Source organism: Apus apus, chromosome 14 (assembly GCF_020740795.1).
Source record: "Apus apus isolate bApuApu2 chromosome 14, bApuApu2.pri.cur, whole genome shotgun sequence".
NCBI lineage: Eukaryota > Metazoa > Chordata > Aves > Apodiformes > Apodidae > Apus > Apus apus.
Genome location: NC_067295.1, coordinates 586,903 through 607,040, shown reverse-complemented (window position 1 = coordinate 607,040; position 20,138 = coordinate 586,903). Strand labels below are relative to the sequence as shown.

The following is a 20,138-nucleotide window of genomic DNA, read 5'->3' as shown; positions in this document are numbered from 1 at the left end:
TCGTGGGGGACGGCACGAAACGCAGCGAGTGACCGGGGCGGGGCTTGGGGGGCGGCCCGGGAGGAGAAACGGCCCGGGAGGAGAAACGGCCCGGGAGGAGAAACGGCCCGGGAGGAGAAACGGCCCGGCCCGGCCCCTCCTGCCGCGCCGGGGCCCGTCCTCCCTCCCCGGGCCCGTCCTCCCTCCCCGGGCCCGCCTCCCTTCCCGTCCTCCTCCCCGGCCCCTCCTCCGCCCCGGGGCCGCCTCCCCGCACGCAGCCCGGCCTGCGCTGCCCGCCCGCGGCGCCGGGATGGATTTCTCCAGGTTCCTGTCGGAGGACTTCGAGGTGAAGAGCTGGGTGAACGCGGCCTTCCGGGCCGTGCAGCAGGAGGCCCCCGGCAAGGTGGACGCGCACGCCGCCACGCTGGTGATGAAGCTGCAGCTCTTCATCCAGGAGGTCAACAACGCCGTGGAGGGTGAGGCCGGGCCGGGCCCCGCTGCGGGCGGGACCGAGCGGGGCTGAGCCCCCGGCAGCCCTTGGCAGCCCCCGGCAGCCCCCGGCAGCCCCCGGCAGCCGCGCCGGGCCCTGGAGAGGTTCCCCCGCAAGGGCCCCGGGCAGCGCTGCCGTCTCGTCCCTGCGGGCGCTGGAAACCCCTGCAGAGGTGGCACCGGGTGTAGCGGTGGCCGTGCTGGGCTAACGGGTGGACTGGGCGATCTGGAAGGTCTTTTTCCAACCGAAATTATGCTGTGGTGAAGCGCGAATTTAAATGTTAAAGCTCTGGCTCTGAGTTTCGTTGTTTACGGTTTTGCTTTGGTTTTGTGGGGGGGTTTTTTAAGCGTTGAGGACTGGAGAGATTTAGTTCAGGTATTAGGAAGAAATTCTTTCCTGTGAGGAGTTCACTGGCCCAGGTTGCCCAGGGAGGCTGTGGCTCCCCCATCCCTATAAGTGTTCAGGGCCACTAGGATGAGGTTTGGAGCAGCCTGGGCTGGTGGGAGGTGTCCCTGCCCGTGGCAAGGGGGATTGGGACCAGATGGTCTTTGAGGTCCCTTCCAACCCAAACCACTCTGGGGTTCTATAAGATTATTGAAAAACGCCCTCCTTCCTGCAGGAGCCCTCGAGCCTCCTCATTGTATCATTTGGTGTTTCTGTAGAAACAAGCCACCAGGCTCTGCAGAATATGCCCAGAGTTCTCCGGGAAGTGGAAGTCTTGAAACAGGAGGCGACGTTCCTGAAGGAGCAAATGATCCTTGTTAAAGAAGATATCAAGAAATTTGAAGAAGACACAGCTCAGTCAATGCAGGTGGGTTCTTGTCTTACTTAATGTTTATCTGCAACTTGTGAAATGTACAAGTTCCCAGGCTTGTTCATGTTAAACAATCTTGTGATCTCAAGATTAGACGAAAACGCTTCTTTCAGCATTATTAGTAGAAAAGTGGATGTGACACAGACCAGTGCAATCTGCATTTCCTTTGGAACAGCTGGTTGTGTGTCAGTTCAGAGTTACCTGGTTGGTGACCCTGATTTCTGCCCTGATTTCTGTCTTTTGTAACCTGGGGTGTGTAGCGTTTTTCAGCCAAAGTGGATACTAAAAGTACAGATCCGAAATTCAAAGTGGCCTTTTGTTTTTTGTCTTTGGAAGTTGATTCAACATCTCTAGCTCTTTTAGCCAGCTCCTTCCTCCTTGTAACAGTGTGATCTTTTCACCCAGTTTTAAAAATCCAAGCCAACAATAACTCCACTAATGTAAGTATTTGTGGTACCCATCTGTTGTGTCAGTGGACAATATCTTGTTTGTTTTCCTTCAGGTCCTGGTAGAGATTGACCAAGTGAAATCTCGGATGCAGTTGGCTGCTGAGTCCCTTCAGGAAGCAGACAAATGGAGCACGTTAAGTGCAGACATTGAAGAGACTCTTAAGACACAGGTAGATGCCCTATAATTCTTTCTCCTTCAGCTTCTCTTTGCTCCTTCAGCTATCCGGGGAGACTGTGTTTAAAAGTAGGCTTTTGAAGTGACTTAAAAACATGCACCTGTTGGTAAAGTATCATTATGCAGTAAAGTATCCTTATGGTATGTTCTGGCTTCCTGAGGTCCCTCTCAGTGACCAGGTTGCCTTTGCCTGCTGGCAGGACGTGTCTGCGATTGCAGCCAAGCTGACGAGCATGCAGAGCAGCCTGGCCATGCTGGTGGACACGCCGGATTACTCGGAGAAGTGTGTGCACCTGGAGGCCCTGAAGAACCGCCTGGAGGCCATGGCCAGCACGCAGATCGTCGCTGCTTTCAACTCCCAGTCTGTGGGTCAGTAAGGCTTGGGTCATTCACCATCAGCATGGAGTTTATTTTCTTTTAGAAGTAAAATGTGTGGATGGGCTGTCTATGTCCAGAAGGCTCCTAGCACTGGATCAGCTGTGTTTTCTAGTGGAGCCAGATGCCAAGAAATGTTCTGGGCTCTGCAGCTGCCTGTGGTCCAGGTGCACCTTTGATTCTCCTGCAGTTTGGTGCACCTGTGGCCACTGTGGGGAATAGGGAACACGTGGGCTGGTTTTATAGGCTGCGTAAGCGTGTGAAGTGGAGGTGCTGAGGCAGCGTGCCCTGCTGACATGGGTTAGTTATGCGTGGATATCCTCCAGAGGGGGGAGGGCTGTGCAAGTAAGCAGGAGGCCTCTGGTTTTGCATTATCGTAGTGCTGCTGGGCTTTTCTGTTGGGGCTTGGTGTTGTAGTCAAGAAAGAAATTTGTTTGGAAATATTCTGACTCCTTACTACCTTTTAAAGTTTTTTATAAGCTGTTCTTTAGAAGATGTGACTTTCTGGACTCTTCTTTTTGCTCCTCCTTCCCACTCCTCCACTCACAGCACTTCTGAAGAGGTTCTTCTGGTCAATGCCTCTGATCTGTGCACACCCTGAGGTCCCAGTGAGTGTCTGGGGCTGCAGGGCTGTGAGGTGCAGGTGTTCTGTGAGGGTCCTGTCTAGGGGAAGGCAAGCACAGCAGTGCCAGGCTGCAGACAGCTGAAGGGAGCAGAGGAGGGAAGGAGCCCTGTGCTTCTAACAAATGTGCATAATCCTTCCTGTAGATCTCTCTCCTTTCTCTCTCCCATTCCTCTGCTGGCTTTCCTTCTTTGTACAGCCTCCTTATTTCTAGGTTTGTGCTCATCACCATTATGGTAGGTCCCGTGTCTTTTTTCTGCTGTTTTCTGAAACAAGTTCAAGACACAGGATTATGTTTTGGAATATTTTATCTGCTTAGGATGAAAGTAAATTGAATATTCATATGCTTTGAAACAAAAGAAAACAGGTGCAAGAAGCTGCTGGCAGCAGGTCTGCTGGTGCAAGGCCCTTTGCTTAGGTGTGCTGCTCAGAATAGTTCACTTAGAGCATTGTTTGTGTTCTCTTTCGAAGTCTGTCCTGGGCATGTGGAGATACAGGCTTTTTTCCCATTGAAGAGAGTTACTCTGTTTGCTGTGCAGTGTGTTTTCCTGAAGTCTAGCTGCTAGAAATGCAATACAAGTCCACAAATACCTCCCCAGAGAGCTTGTGTTCAGTGACTTCCACAGCTAAGTAGCACTTCAAGTTACTTAGTGTTCTAGTTTATCTGCCTTCTGGGTCCTGTTTGAAAAACAAGGCCTATTTCTAACTAATTTTGTGGACAGAACTAGAGTCATCCTCTTACAGTGCAAAACAGACTTTTGAGGAGCTTGGATTTGGAAGCCTGGTGTAGGAGCTGACTGTGCCACTGGTCAGTCTTGAGGCAGCTCCTTGGTTTGAGGAGTTCTGAGAGCAAAGCTGGGCTGTGTTCTAGTTCTGTCGATAACAGCTTGTTTCTGGAAAAGAATGCCTTCTTCTAGCAAATGCTCTGGTTTTATCTGTTTATAATAGCAGATACATTTGCTGATTAAGAAGCTTAAATTTAAGAAGTGAAATTAATTCCTCCTGTCTAGCTGTTTGTTTGAGTGTGGGTTCTAGACAGTTCTGCTCCTGTTAGAGAAGACAAGCCAACAAAAGGTGTGTGTCTTTCTGTTCAGGCTGCTGTGCATGCTGCCTTAGGAGAATTCCCTTGCTGTTGGACAAGGGTCTCGCCCTTACTTCAAGACTGACTGTTAACTGCCCGTGATTTTGTTTTGTTTAGATCAGGCAAAAACGTTTGTTAAAGTCTTCACTGAAATTGATCGGATGCCCCAGCTTCTTGCTTATTATTATAAATGTCACAAGGTAAGTGCTGTAATATTTTAATACATCAGAAAACATCTGAATTCTTGCTCGGCTTGGGCTGCAGGGGGAGCTGCTACCTCGTGTATTTTGCCTTTCCTGCTCGCGGGAGAATGGAACCTGTTCTTTTTCCACGTTTCATTCCCTGACTTCTCTTTTCTGGCTCTGATCAGCTTTGGTTACTCCCCGTATTTCGGGAGTAGTTCTCCATTCAGGGCTTTGTGGTCCTTCCTGCAGTAGACATAAGATATGTGTGTTCTGCTTCATTTCTCTCTGCCTTATGGCCGTGCTTTGCTTTTCTGGGATGTGGCTATGTCAGCAATAACTTTATTACTCCCACTTGCCAGCTGCTGACTTCTGTAAACTCTTTTCAGGTAAGATTAAAAGCTGGAATTCCAGACAGTTCTGTAGCCATAACCTGATCCTCAAAAATTCTCTCATGACTGTGACTTTTGAGGATTAAGTTCAAGGTTGGGGCTTGCCAAGTATTTCAACTATTATGTGGGGGTATCGGTTACAGTCTCATTTTATGAGTAAAATACCAATGTTAATTAAATCTTTGAATCAACTAAGAAGCCTCTAGCTTCATGCTGGAAGTGTTTTCCTTCTGTGGTGCTGAATTATGGCAAAGTGCAATTCTGAAATCTGGAGAGAGGAGCAGGGGTGGGCATTGTGTTTCAGCAAAAGTGCTTGGCATGGGAAGTTCTTGATTTGAATCAAACCTGTGGGCTGTCAGTTCTCCTCTCTCAACAGTTCTCCTTGCCCCTGCAGGTGCAGCAGGTGGCAGCATGGCAGGATCTTTGCCAGAGAGACCTGAGCTTACATCACCAGTTGACTGAGCTGTACGACACGCTCCTGGGGACCTGGCACACACAGCTGCAGTGGGCAGCACAGGTGCAGTGGGTGCTGCTGGGGCAGTGGGCAGCACAGGTGCAGTGGGTGCTGCTGGGACAGTGGGCAGCACAGGTGCAGTGGGTGCTGCTGGGACAGTGGGCAGCACAGGTGCAGTGTGTGGGACAGGACAAGAGGGAACACGTGCTCTCAGCTCTCATCAAGCTCAGAGTAGCTGGTGGGTGCACACTCTTTGGGTGTTACCCTGTGCCTCACCAGTGCAGGACAGGGCCTCCAGCCTGCTTTCCTTTTGTTGTCCAGCACTTCCAGACAAGATTTGATTTCTGGTGTTCTACCGACAGCAAGGTTGCTGTGTTACTGACATTAAAGCTGCTGTATCACTTTCATCTGTATCTTAAGTTAGACCTAATTTGTTGGTGTTGCCAATGTGTGCTGTTGCAAGACATTCGAAATGCCTGAATTGCTTTATCACTTGGCCTGGAGGAGGCCCTCAAGGTCATATGGGACTGATTCATGTCACTCTGTGTAAGATATTGAGGACTTCTGCTATCACCTGTTGGAGTCCATGTGCTTGTTTTTCCTGCCAAGGATCCAAAAAAAGTTATTGTCCTTCAGTGAAATGGAGAAATAAGTTCCTATTGTTGAGTTTTTCATCCATGAAGGGTAAGAGATTCTTATCTTCATGTTACGAAGCCTGGTGCAAGTGCTAGGCCTGTTCTGCAGAGGAGCTCAGCCTTTCCTTGAACTGTGTGTTTTCTGCCTAATGATTTGATGTGCATGACAGGTCAAATGTCAGCTTACATTTTAGGAGATACTCTTTGAACTGGGGATTGTGAGAGAGAAATGGCACATGGGACAAAGCTCGTGTCACTCCATCTCCTGTGTTGCTTTTGCTTTCTGAGGAATTCTTGGACCTTTTTCATGCTATTCAGTATCCATGGTGACCTTGCTGCAGGAGGCGTCTGGAGATCCCAGTTTTTAAAGCAAATGAGCAGGAATAGCTGACAAAAAAGACCCAATAAAAGGCTGTCATGCATTTTATGCTAGTGGAGTTGAGGGTGGTGCATGTAAATTAAAGTTCTCAGCTGATTCCAGTCTTTCTAGCCTTTCCAGTACAGACTTGTGCCTATCTGACCAGTAATTTGGGTCATGGTACAGTGCTCTTTCTTCATATTTTACTGATTTTTAAGGTTTTCCCCAGCACACTGTAAACCGAGTGTGTGCCCTTTTCTGCAGGTGGTTTTTTGTATTACTGCAGTGTCTGTTCTATTGAGTTCCGTTTTTGGCCTACCCCTGTCTTCTAGTTCCTTGACTGCTGTATTCCAAGCCCTGTTACAGCAGTATCCTGAGTGTTGCCCTGCTGCAGTCGGGCAGTCCTGTGTGCCAGGCCAGCCAGGTTCTTGCAGTCCTAGCAGACCTCTTTTGGTATTTTTAACCCTTGTGAGTGAGGTTTTTCAGATTTTTGTTTGTTCCCTTTTGGTTGGGAGCTCATGTCATCTGGGGAATCTGATCAGTTAGCACACAAAATCTCATCTTGCTCTGTACATCCTTGTCTCTCACCAATAGGTAATTTTTATATTAATTCTTCAGTATAAAGAAGCACATGCCCAGCCCAGTTTTCTGTGCTGGGTGTGGAAAAATCCAGGTCAGGCTGCTGCTGCTTTCTCTCCCAGCTCTTTGCTCCCTGGCTCTGGCAGCCTGCCTCTCTGCTGACAACATCTTCAAACCCAACTGTTCTGCTTGTCCCTCTGTGTGAGGAGCCCAGGTCTCTGTGGCAAGGGCATGAGGAAGACTATGGTGGGCACGATTGCCCCTGGAAGTGGTGCTGCTCCTTTGTTCAGGAGGGCTGAGGAAGGTATCAGCCCCTGGATGGACAGGACCTGCTCAGTTTGCAGTGGGACAGTCTGTCATTGTCTTTGCTGAGGCAGTGACACATGGTCTGTAGGTTGTGGAGCTCTCTCTGGAAGCTATCTGCTTCTCGCTGCTGCTTGTCATGTTCCTCAAAGTTAACCTGCTTTTGCTAATAGCTCTTCTGTTGCCACAGGTTTTCAAGAACCCCCATGAAATTGTGACTGTACTGTTAATTCAAACTCTGGGAGCTCTGGTGCCTTCCATCCCTGTCTGCCTCAGCACTGCCATGGAGAGAACGGGCCAGGAGACCAAGCTGAGTAAGCTGCTGGAGCTCTATGATGCCACCATCCACTTTGCCAAGGGGCTGGAGGTCGCCATGCTGCCAAACCTGAGTAAGACTTGGGCACTGGGTTTTGTCATCCTGTTCTACCAACGGCTTTGACAAGTTCCATTGTGGGATTTTGTTTAGTTTTACGTGGAGTGAGGGATTATCTCTTCTGTAGTGTTGACCAGTTATGTGGCGTTTGCACCTTTGTGTGTGTATGTGTCTGTATCTTACGCTAAATGTATTGACACAGTCCTGAATGAGTTTACTGAAGCAGACCTGTGCTGAGCATGCTTGCTGACTTGAGTAAATAATATTTAATGCTTTTTCTTTTACAAGCATTAGTATTTCTTCTGTCAAACAGATGAGGAAATATCTGCAGGGAAGCTATCTGCGGAACCCGTTGCGAAAGCTCACGAAGCGTAAAAGTCAAGGAGGTTCCTGGAATTAAGTCACACCTTACTAAACAAGAGAAAACCTGTTTGAAAGCTGCATCCATTGTGGATGCTTAAATTTTATTTTGCAGTTTTTGTGTTGCTACTGGCTTGTGTTTTTAACCAAGTGAAAATGCAGGGCCAGGTTCTATTTCTGAACAGTTGGTGGTTTATTCCTTGGCAGCATCCTTGTTGTTTGGTTCAAAACCTAACCTGAGCTTTCCTTACCCTGTCGTGTTTGTCGTCTCATTTTGGTCATCACTTGATGAATAATTCCCACAAACCACAATGCAGTGAGATGCTGTGTTTACACAGGTTTATGCCTGACTTGAACTGTTGGCTATTTATAGTCCTTGGTCAATCTGGTGGGGCCCCTTCAAAGACTGGGTATGGGAAAATCCCAAATTAAAGCTAATGGAGCATTCTTAATGCTGTATTTCCTGTGTTTGTTTCCTCATAACATTGTCTTGAGCTATTTAAACCCAGATTCCTACTTGATCATTTAAATTATCATTACTCGGCAATTTCAGGGAGTATGGCTGTCATTGAGTCTGGTTTGTTTTCTGTGATTGTGTGCTCTTGACAGTCATTTTCTATCCTTGGCTTAGCTTAATTTGTGGTTCATAATAGAAGTGACTAGAAAGTTGGAAGTACAATGTAAAATTCTAGAAAATGATGGAATAAGAAGACAGCTGCTGAACTGGGCGTTAAAAAAAAGTTCTTTGTTTTCATCTCTTTTTCAGTGGGATAAGGATGTTTGGGAAGAGAAATATCTCAAAAATGGAAAGGCTGGGTGACTCAGCAGAGCAGGTCCAAACCAGTTCCTGTGTGTGTATGTGAGGGGAGGGTTCAGTTATGATTCATGCGATAATTTGGGTTGTAAGGGACCTCGTCCAACCTCGTTTTCCAAGCAAGGTCCACCATGAGTTCAGACCATGTTACTCCAGTCTGATCTGGAAAATGTCCAAGTACAGAGATAGCACAGGCTTTGGACAGCCTGCTCCATTGCTTGTCTGTCCTTAGGGTGTAAAAGCTTTTCCTTATACCCAGGATTCAAAGCAATTCTGTTTTGCTGCTCGTTTGAGCTTGGCAGAACTTGACAGTAACAGCGAGTGTCCAGTTCTGGTTTGAGAAATAACCACCCAGACCTGGTTTTTGTTTGGGTTTGCAGTTCCCTGCTCCACAGAATGGCACTGAGATGAACTAAGGTTCATGGTTCACATTCAGCTCTGGTTGGTGAGCACCATGAAGAAGGAGTGCTAAGTGAATTGAGTCAGTTGTTTCAAGTATCAACCAGGCTTTCTGGTAAATGAGGATGTCCTCTGTTTTGAGTTGTGGGTGTAATGTGTTTCACTTCTCAAGGGGTTTCAATACCTTCCTTCCTGTAGGTTGGAATGTTTATTAGACTTTTGTCACCAGGTTGTTTTGGAGCAGTGAATGATAATGTTCTTGAGGCACTTGTTGAGGTAGAACATGTTTGTTTTAGGAAGCAGGTAGAGATAATAATGTTGCTGTTAAAAAAAAATGGGAAAAAACTAATCTGTGTAGTTGAGACTTAAAGCTGTTGGGCAACATTCCAAGCCTGAGACTAAACATCTGATTCTTTGTAGAGGAGCAGAACCTGGTAAAAGTGCTGGAGCTGGTGGAAGCAGTGTATGGTCCATACAAGCCCTATCAGCTTGAGTATGGGGACCTGGAAGAAGAAAACCTCCTCATTCAGATCAGTGCTGTGCCCTTGGTAATGTACTGGTCTCTGTTCAACTATGGGGAGAGAAGCTCAAGCCTCTGCTCAGTAGAGGGGCTTTGCCATAGTTGCTGCTCTCTTTCCTCCTCTAGTTGTTTGGTAATGTTTCCTGTTTGCAGTATATTTTGATACTGTTAAGTAAATTTTGTTTAAGAAATGAAGTTAGTTTCAGCAGCACTGTCAGGCTGGGGTAACTCTTTCTTCTGCTCCTCCAGTAACTGGCTCTGTGTGGATCTGCTGGAGAAATACTGCTGTCAACCAAGAGCCTGCCTCAGGTTCAATAAGATTTATTAAGGGCAAGGTTGGGGGAGAAAAGGCTTTTTTTGTGTAAGATTTGTTATTGGCAGAACTGTCTTTGCCAGAAGACCTGGTAAACACAGGGTCTGATAGCCTGGCTTCTCCTACCTGTGTAGGAGGGTGGAAGCAACCAGCATTGTTCTCCCTTAAGTGTGTCATGAGACTGGGGGATACTAAGAGAAAAATGTGCTGCACAAGGTGTATTTAATGCCTGGACACTCACTGAAAGAAGAGTCAGGCTCAACTTTGTTGTTGTTGTTATTTAGGAGCACTGGGAAGTAATTGACTGTGTCCAGGAGCTGAACCATTCCGTTAACAAACTCTTCATTCTGGCTTCTGGAGCCATCGACAACTGCATTAAACTCACCGATGGACTGGGGGTGTGTGGGCTTCTCAAGGCCCTGAAAGCTCTGTTCACAAAGTAGGTGCTTTTAGCTGCAGTGCTGCATGTATCCCAAGGGAGTAACAGGTATTCTGTTTGTGGCCAAGGACTTGAGCAGAAAGAATCTATAACCTTAATACGGGTCATATTATGTCCCCTCCTATGACTTCATTCAGGCAGTGATTGTTTCTTGGGGGAAAAATAGAAGCTTTTTAGGGCTAGATGGAAGACTTTTTGTGATTGTTTTCTGTTCTAGTTGGACTGAGTTTTCATTTTTATTAAATAGTTTTGGAGGGAAAAATGTTTCTCAAAACAGAGTAAGACAAAGACAAATGAGGCTGATGAATGTAGAACTCAGCAAGGAAATGTGTGCTTTCTGGGACCAGAGACCTCACTTTTAGAATCTACCTGTATGTGCAAGATACCTTAGTGAGTGAGGTTCACTTTACGTTCTTGTTTTAAGGTATCACAGCCTGCTTAGGTCATATTCCAGTACTGACCACCGCCTTATTCTTCCCCAACATTGAAAAAACTGCTCACAAGTTATAAATCAAACTCTTACCTTGCTACCCTGTGAGGAAAAGGAGAGAGGAAAGTACACGTCTCTGATCTCACCTTTATAGGCAATTACATGGCAGTGTGCATGCCTCCAGCTTATGGGCATTATTTAAAAAAGAAACACGGGGTGTGTGGAAAACAAAATGTTCTCCTTTTTATCCATGTTCTCATCTGGGGAGTAGCTGAGAAAACAAATTCATGAGATTGTTGTAATTGTGTTCCTGGAGTAAGGGCCAAGTGATGTTGGAGTAGCAGTAGCCTTATAAACTTTCTGGTTTTTTTCTAAGAGATACAGTTGGTGTGGTGGTAACAAAAATGTCTTAGTCACCCCTTTTTATGGGAGTGAAGAGTTCCTAGGAACCCCTATGCAACAAAATGAAGTAGTCACACAGCATCTATTACTCTGAGTTTCTCCCTGTCTTCTAGCACAGGCTTGGGCGGGCTGTGGTTGGTCAGTTCTTCACATCCCTGTGTTTGGAGTGGAACAGCAGCATCTCTTCTGAACTCCTTTTGGCTTTTCTGGCCCTTGTAGAGGACAGGACGTGCAGTTATGCTGCTCTTCAGCCTATTCCCTTATGTAGGTGTTTCTCTCTTCTCCGTTTCTCGTTGCAGGTACACGTCTGACTTTACACATACACTGCAGTCTATACGAAAGAAATGTAAACTGGATGATGTGCCATCAGATTCCCTCTTCCAGGAGGACTGGACTGCATTCCAAAACTCTGTCCGGTAAAGGGGATTTTCTTTGTGCTGCTCAAACTGATTTTTGTATCAAACTTAGCAGGGAATTACTGAGGTCAGTTTGCATGGTTCTTAGTGCAGAAGGCAGGGCAATGCCTACTGAGCTGCTGTGCTGCTGGGAGCTTAGCCTTGGTTACTGGGTTTCAGGTTGCTGCTGGCACAGAAGCACTTGGAGGCTCCACACGCTGTCGGGAGCAGGACTGCATGTCCTATCACTGGGAATAGCAGCAACTCTTAGAATTTTTCCCAGAGACACTGAGCTGGCCTTAGCCATGATGACAAGAAGTCACCTGTGGATGAGGCTGTTGGGCAAAAAAAAAAAAAAAATCAGTATGTGGTCAAATGGATGCAGTTAATAGCCAGAGTAACTCCTGACAGATGTGTCTCCCGTGGGCTGTGGTTTGGTTACTACATTTTATGATTAGTTGACATGCGTCTGAGATGGGTTGTCTGGAGAGGGTCTGGCATTATCTGCCTCAGATCTCTCAACGTGGTTTTGTTTTGTTTTGTTCTTTCCCAGGATAATTACTACTTGTGGTGAGCTCCTTCGTCAGTGTGGAGATTTTGAGCAGCAACTGGCCAACAGGTAAGCTTTGCTGAGCTTAATTCATGAGCTGTCAGCATAGGGACCAAGTTGAAAGAAAACAAACCCCAAGGGACTTTGATTGCGTAGACTGTGGAGGGGGAGCAGAACCACTGAGATTTTCCCCTCTGCCCCTCCTGAGGTGTCAGAGATGGGCAAGACTGTTCTGCTCAGCCATGTGCTCTGAGAGTCCCAGGAATCCCTTTCTGTGGCTGCCTGGCTGGGCAGTGAATGGACTGCCAGGTTGGGGTCAGGGAGGAATTTTCCACCAGATGAAATTGGCCAGATTCTCACCCCCCTTGTGACATGAATCATTAGCTGAAGTGAAGCTGGGTGTGCCTTAACTAATCGATTCCTTGTAACCTGAGGAGCCGCAGGGCACCGCAGCTCTTTTGCTGCCTGTCAGCAGTGCCTGCTCAGCTCCTGCACCTCCAAATGCTTTGGTCTGTCTTGAGTGCTTTGGATGGGACACCATGGCCTGCAGTGCTCAGGAGGCTGAGCTTCTTCCCTGTTTGCTGGACGTTCTGAGACAACAATCCTCTCTTATTCATCTCAATATTTGTGGAGTTTTTGAGTTGCACAGTGGACATGAGAGTAGTGCTGGCCTCCAATGGATAATCTCTCACTTGAAGTCAGATAAAGGGAGTGTTGGTCCTTGGACCAACATGAGAACAACAGTGCTGATTTCAGATGATTTTGCTGGTGACTCTTGTACTTTTTTTTCAGGATTTTGTCAACTGCTGGGAAGTATCTCTCAGACTCCTACAGCCCTTGTAGTTTTTCTGGCCTTCAGGATACCGGTTTTGCAGAAAAGAAGAGCTCTGTAAAGAATCCCTGGCAGGAATACAATTACCTTATGAAGGAAAATCCGTCCGAATATGCTAGCCTTATGGAGACACTTTACACTCTAAAGGTAACTTTGGTGCCTGGGAGAGCCTGCCTCTCTCATAGGATGCTGTTGAGTACGTGTTTGGTAGATGAGAGCTGGATTTCCCCTCCAGCCTGATGACATTTCGCCCTGAGCTGCAGCGTTTTGATGGGCTGTGTTCTGAGCCTTCCACAGAGACAGGGATTGATCCGTTGAGACATGAAATGTCCAAACCCAGGAAGCCTGGGCTCATTTCATCTCTCCCCAGATCCTGGTTATTCTTTGTGAATATGCCTTTATCAGTTCAGGTGAGGGGGATTTTGTGGCAGAAAGCATTGGAAAGGATGTGTTGGAGCCATCTCAAACTCTGGAGCCCACATCCTGGCTTCTCATGACTTTCTTTGCCACCTACTCAGCTGTCAGATCCATTCTGAAATATAATTCTGCAGGATCATTCATGCATGCATCTGTGAACAGGGTAGAATGACTCCAATTATCTTTGTGTGGATCTAAGTTATGTTTGCCATTGCTGGTCACGTAGTAGAGAGGTCAAGGTTATGAGTTCTGTGTCTGATTTCCACTGAATGTTTTGATTTCTTTTGCATTCGGTTGACCTGCAACTTGTGCAGCTTTGCCTTCAGTGTTACAGGTTTGACTTTAAACCTTTGCTAAACAGCCACATGCTGTCCCCTTCACCTAGAACTCCTGCTGCAATCCATGCAGGCAGTCGTTTAGTAGTAAAAGGCACTTTTTCCACCTTCTCAGGATGTCTTTCAGTATCTGGCCTGTTCTGGTGCCCAGTGTGGCTGGAGCACGATACAGATCCTGTGCCCTCCATGTCAGGGAGCATCCCAAAGGAGACAGGGTGTGCCATGACAGGGGAAAGCTCTTTTGTGTTAGGGTGACCTAATAAAGAGCTTTTTAAGAGTGTTCACACTGCTTCTCTATGGACAGTTTTAATGACTTCCATATAGAAACGTTTTTCTGTGTGTTAGGAAAAGGGCACCAGTAACCACAACCTGTTGTCTTCCTCACGATCCGCCCTGGGCCGCCTCAACCAGCTGGCACACCACTTGGCTTTTGATTCCGTTTTCCTTCGCATCAAACAGCAACTCTTGCTCGTTCCAAAGATGGAGGTGAGTTCTGGGCACGTCGGCCTGACCTGAACTGGCAAAGTTTACCCGTGAGCTCCCCAGGGGTGGAGCACAGCTCAGCGCTGCTTACCTTTCTCCTTATCAGAATGTTTCCCTCTGGTATCACATTTTTTCCCTGAGCTACAGTCAGTGGAAAAGTTTAGCTCCCTCCATCCACAGCACTCATAGCAGCTGCTGTGTTTGCAGGCTCTGATGTTTGTCTGAGGTGTTGCTTTTCTAACCTCTGTGAGCCTGTGTTTTCCTCAGGGAGCTGTGTGGAAAGGGTGTGTGTAATTTGGGCCTGAAGGAGGGCAAGAGTAACTGTTTTCTTGCCATCTGTGTTCTGCCTTCTAGAAGTCCTTGGGTAGTCACAGGTCATGTTGCTGGGGCACCCCTTCCTAGAATGCCAGTTGACTTCACTCTCCAGGAGGTCAGAGATTCATTCTGCACCTCTTGCCTTACAGGGCTGGAACTCTGGGGGCACTGGGGAGACCCTGACAGATGACCTGCCAAACTTCAGCCTGACTCCTCTGGAATACATCAGCAATGTAAGAGCATGCAGAGGTATTTACTGGAAGCCCAATGCTGTGGGAATCCCTTCTGTGTTTCCCCAGTTTTTTTGTGAAACCACAGAATTTGCTGAAATTGTTATATAATGTTGGTAGATGCTCTCAGTGGTCCAGCACTCATCTGTTGGGTTGTCCCATTTTTTGCGGCTTTTGTGAAATCTCCGTCAAGTTCTGGAGTAGCAAAAGAACGTGGGGAGCACAAGGAGAAGTTCTTCCATGTTGAACTGTACTGTTCACAGTGAACTCATAACAGGATGGGAAGTGCAAGCTTTTGTTTGTGGGTGTGAATGCTGAACATGTCTTCAGAATGCAGCCCATGTAGCCTAGAATTTCCTGCAATGCGCATTGGAGTGATTTAATCACACTGTGAAGTTAAAGTCTTGAGCTCTTACCCTTCTAATCCCTGTGTGACTCCCTGGTTTCTCTTCTGATGGAATAACAATGAAGCCTTTCTGGCAGTGGGGTGTCCAAGTGGAACAGGAGAGGAGGTGGTTCATTCCTTCTGCCCAGGCACTGCTCAGTCTGCTGGTTGGTCTCCCATTCTCCTGGTTGGTGTTTCAAGTCCCTGCCAGATTTGCAGTTCAGATATTGATATCAGCTGCAATTATTATCTCAATACAAAGTATAATTTGATAAGTAAGTTTTTTTTGCTACTGTCATGCTGTACATCACACAGGGAACGGATTATTCCTGCTTGGGAGTGATACATTTCTGTAATTAATTATTGTGTTGTCACTTGAATTCTTGTGTCCTCTTCTGTGGTTTTGTTTGGTTCAGTCTCTTAGATTCAGCACTAAAAACCAAATTTCCAGGAACACTCAAGAAATCAAAGATTTGCTGAAAATAACGGCTCTCTGTACGGGTTTTTCTTAACATGATTGTCTCAATGGCTGGTTCTCTGCCCTTGTGAAAAATTTTCTTGTGCAAAGTATAATGATGAGCAAGAGACAATTTGTGTCTAACAAACATGGGTTAGTGCGTTGCTGTCAAGCTCAGCTTTCTGATTTCAGATGTGGATTGCTGCAGTTGACTCTTTAGCAAAATGCTTGCTTCACATTTGTTCAGTGACTCAGCTCTTTGTGCTTTTATTCTAGATTGGGCAATATATTATGTCGCTTCCTCTCCACCTTGAGCCATTTGTCACTCAAGAGGATTCTGCTTTGGAACTGGCATTACATGCTGGAAAGCTGCCTTACCCCCCAGAACAAGGTAGGGTGAAAAGACTAGAAGTGTTTGGGGGAAAGCTTTCACCACTTGGTAGTACAGGGGTGTGCTGTGTTATGGAAACAAGCTGAGATCCATTTCCTGTCCTCTAGTCAGGCTGTTTCTTCCAAGAGTCTCTTGGTAAGACCCAGGAGGAGCCTCTAAATTAACAACTTTTTTTGTTTCATTCAAACCAGAATCTTTAGCTGGGTCTATTGAAGTTCGGTGTTCATTAAAGCTGTGGTTTGGGTGCAGGGTCTGAAGGAACTTCTCAAGTTTCCTTTTGTGGCTTCTGCTCCTTCTCAGCCTGTCCCTTGGAGTTCGGTTCCTGGAGCAGTTGGGCTTGTGGAGTCCTGCTCCAGCACAGCACTCCTGCCCTCTCCTCTGTGCTGGTTCCATGCTAGGGCTGTTTCATTCATTAACTCCACAGAGAAGTGTTCACTTTTTTTTCTGGCCTAGTTTCTCTCAAAACTGTGTCAGTAAAGTGATTTAAATCAACTTCCTAAGAGGGCCACTAGAACAGAGCTGGCAGGAGTGCACAGCAGGGAGTAGGAAAGGAGGAAGCTTGTGACCATGTTTAGAAGTGGTGAGTTGTTAGGTTGGCTGACCCTCTTGTGTGAGTCCCCATCTGCTGAAGAAAGCAGCCCTGCATCAGTGATCATGCAGTGTGTTCTATCCCCAGCTGGAGAATCTTGCAACAGCTGCTGCCAGGAACTAACCCAGTCTGAAGCTTTCTAGCTTCAGACCCTAGTGAAATCTGGAGAGAAAGTCTTGTAAGCTTAATCTTACACTAATCACTTGTAGTATAAAATATATGGTTCTCCATGACTTCCAGCCCCTTAATTTTTTGCTAGAAAAAGAGGAGCCCCTGAGCTCTTTTCTTCAGGAATAGATATTTGGTCTCAAGCAGGATACTTGTTTCCTTTTCCCTCTGCCTCTTTTGTCTATGAATTCAGGAAAAACGACATGCTAACCTCTGCCCTTCTGTGACAAAGGTCAGCAGCCCGTGGTCAGAAACTGCTCTTTTGTCTCTCTTGGTTTGGACAGGTTTTGCATCTTGGGAAATTTCTTAAGAGTCCAACCATGTGTTCTATTCTCCATAGTCAGGTTCTTGCTCAGTAAGGACACAATTCTGCAATGCTGACCACTTAATTTAAATGCCTCCTTCATCCTATATTAAAATATTATTAAATTTAAAATATTAAAATATGCTATATCCTGTTGAAAAATCGGTAGAGCTCCACTGCTACTTCCAGTGCCACCTGAGTCTGCAGAGATGAGACACCAGCCACAGTGATTTAAGTCCCCCATGCTGCAGGAAGGGCAGTGGGTTCTGCAGGTGGTTTTATGTTAATTATATGTTTAATAGCTCGTTAATCTTCAAAACACTGGTGAACACAGAATGCCTTTAGGGCTTGAAAACCCCCCATGAATCCTTGTCATTGCAGTAGTTTGTAAACTACTCCTGGAAGATGATCCCATAGATGCCAGGTAGTGCTCCTGATGCCAGGCCAGTCACCTGTCAGCCCTTTGCAAATGACTTACATGGGGAAGTCACAGAAGGGCATAAAATGCTTTGGGTCCTGAGCTAACTTTCAGTGTTTGTACAGCATCAGGGAGGATAAGTGACTGCTTTGACTGCTCCAAAACCAGCTGATAAACTCGGAACCTTAATGAATACCTTCATGTCCTGGTGAAGAAACAGCCAACCATTTGTGAATGATGTTTTATTACAAAACTAGCAAATGCAGGTGAGTGAGACTGACAGCTAATGAGAATTTTCTGTCCAGGAGATGAGTTGCCTGAGCTGGACAACATGGCTGACTACTGGCTGGGCTCCATTGCCAGGGCTACCATGCAGACCTACTGCGAGGTCATCCTGCAGATACCAGAGCTCACAGTGCATTCCACAAAGCAGCTTGCCACAGACATTGGTAAGATGGGTGCACACACAGGCCTGAGAGCTGTTGCCATAATACTTGGGCTGCTCTCTCCTTACATTAGATTTAAGGAACTGCAGCCTGGGTTTCTCCTTTAATTGGGAGCGTGTGGATCTGATGCCCAGCTGGTTCACAGCTTCCCTCTCCAGAGTGTTCCCTCCCATCCCTCTGCAAGGGAATTGCAGTGTTCTCTACTTCTTCACTGCTTTGTGTTTCTGACTGTGGAAGTAAAAGTCCTGAACTGAGGGGATTCCCTTACAAGTCTCAGCAAGAAAGCTCTGTACGTAATCCTTCCAAGTGTGGCACTGCCCCTCCCTTCTCATCGAGTGCCCTGTGCTGCCATGAATGCCACACAGGGGGTACTCAGCTAGTGCCAGGCTTGTTGGGAAGTGCCCCAGTGGTTTACAGAGGGGGCAGCTGGTTGATCTCTTCCATCTGTTTGATAGCTGAAGCAGGGGAGATCAGCTACAGGCCTTCCAAAGACTGTTCTGGAGCACTTGACCAGCATCCTCTTTTACAGAGCCTGTAGGATCAGCTGCCCTGCCATGGCTGCCCTGCCCTCCTGCTGCTCTGGAGTTTCTAAGTGACAAGAGTCACTGTCAATGAGATTTACAGCAGCAAAGTGGGAGATAGTTGGCACATGTTGTTCATCCCTGCCTTCTCCCATGCCATGCAGAGTGACTCAGGGAGGGCTGATGGGCGGTGTTGGGAAGGTGCTTCTGAAGGATATGGAGGAGATGGGTTTTTCTTATCCAAAGCTGATGAAAGTGTCATCACAAGATCAATACAGCTATTGTAAATGCCAATTGGTCCTTCCCCTGCTGTAAATCATGAATGCAGACTTCCCCATGGCCAAGCTCAAAAATAAGTATTCAGACAATATCTCCTCCTTAGCTCACCTGAAAGTGCTTGAATGTCAGTGAACTCAGCCTGAATCTTTTTTTTTTTTTTTTTTTTCTTGCATTGCTTATAAACAAAGGAGTGGATTAGAGGCTGAGTGCTCAGCATTCTCCGTTGCATCCTTAATTCCCCAACTGACTTTGAATCAGTGAGCTGGAACTCCCTCCTGCCCCCACAGCCTTTCCCCTTGCAGAACTTCCCAGCTTTGTTGCAAGCCCTTTGCCTTTGGCAGCCTGACTGCGATCCTCTCTCTGCCTGTGGTGACTGAGCACCCCAAGGGTGTTGTGGTAGAATGTGTCCCAGTCCCTTGAGCAAAACAGGCACTTGTCTCCTCTAGTGTCCAGGAAGCCAGAAGCAGCTGGGTCAGCACGGGCAGAGGGAACCAGGCTGCTGGTCTGTGTTTCTGGGCCCTCAGTGACGGGATTCCCGCGGTTGTGAAGAGTAACTCTCATTTGCACAGTGTCTGCTGCCTGCTCAAATACCTGCTCATCCTTAATCTTACAGATTATCTAATAAACGTGATGGATGCCCTCGGCCTTCAGCCATCAAGAGCACTGCAAAACATTGTATCTCTGCTGAAGGCAAAGCCAGAGGATTACCGGCAGGCTGCGCGGAGCGTGCCCCGCAGGATGGGCAGCAGCATCGCTGCCATCAGGGGCCTGGAGGGTTAGCTGCAACCCCTCTGCTGCTGGGCTCTGCCTGAGGGCTGAACTGCTGGGGTGGGTTTTAATTCCCCATAAGCTTTGCAAGGACAGTGAAAATGTCTGGAGATCAGGGGGGTTTCTTTCTGAACAACTTTTAATAAATGTCTTTGTCTAGAAAAAGCTTGTTCCATTTTTCCATCTTCAGAAATGGGGAATGTCCTACAGCCCAATTTACCAAAAACTATCTGGAGGACCTTGAGTAGGCTGATCAGTGCTGGCTTCTGACTAGCAATGTTCTGCTGGTTGCTGGAGAGTTCGTGCTTCCTGGCGGTGAGATGACTGGCATTTTCAGAAAATTTAATCAATTCTGAATCTAAAATTATGGGGTAGGTGCAACAAAGATCGACTGATTGGAAGCTCTTCTACCTGGAGGCAATGGTCATTGCTCAAGTCTGTCATTATTCACCAAGTCAAGAAGACAGACTCATCAGTTAGTAGATGGAGCATGATGAAGCTCAGCCCTGAGAATAAAACCAGTTTTGTGGGTTGTTCCATGTGGGATTCATACATTCTACTGAAAGCTATGAAGTTTATAAGAAACGTAAGGAAAGTCTTGTTGTCTTGTAAAATTTATTAAAGCCTGGTATATAGACCTTTCTAAAAACCTTGTCTAGCCTAAGTGTGCTTCCAGCACTGCCACAGCTTTTTTTTCTTGGGAGCAAACTGGGCAGAATATAAACAGGGCCCAAAACTGGAATGCCAGCTGTGTGAGATGGTGCTGGGTAAAACCTCTCCTGCAAAATTATCTTCTGGAGAGAAAAAAATTCTTCCCCTTCTCTCCATCTGCTTGTGCAGTTTTTTCTGTTCGACCACCAGATAATTAGGGGAGTAATTCTTTTCCCAGTGTTCATGTCTTTGCCTCTTCTTTCTTT

At 46.8% G+C, this 20,138-nt stretch overlaps 1 protein-coding gene across 1 annotated transcript; it reads left to right on the top strand.

Annotated features, from left to right (window-relative positions):
* Positions 1-220: 220 nt before the first annotated feature.
* Positions 221-19,386, top strand: COG7 (component of oligomeric golgi complex 7). The gene is made up of 17 exons (XM_051632265.1): positions 221-455; positions 1,132-1,280; positions 1,786-1,902; positions 2,108-2,276; positions 4,103-4,185; positions 4,954-5,076; positions 7,079-7,277; positions 9,255-9,382; positions 9,952-10,106; positions 11,238-11,354; positions 11,887-11,952; positions 12,676-12,862; positions 13,813-13,953; positions 14,415-14,498; positions 15,614-15,728; positions 17,513-17,656; positions 19,067-19,386. Exons 1-17 carry the CDS (start codon positions 290-292, stop codon positions 19,231-19,233), a joined length of 2,310 nt encoding a protein of 769 aa, XP_051488225.1. The 5' UTR covers positions 221-289; the 3' UTR covers positions 19,234-19,386.
* Positions 19,387-20,138: the final 752 nt, after the last annotated feature.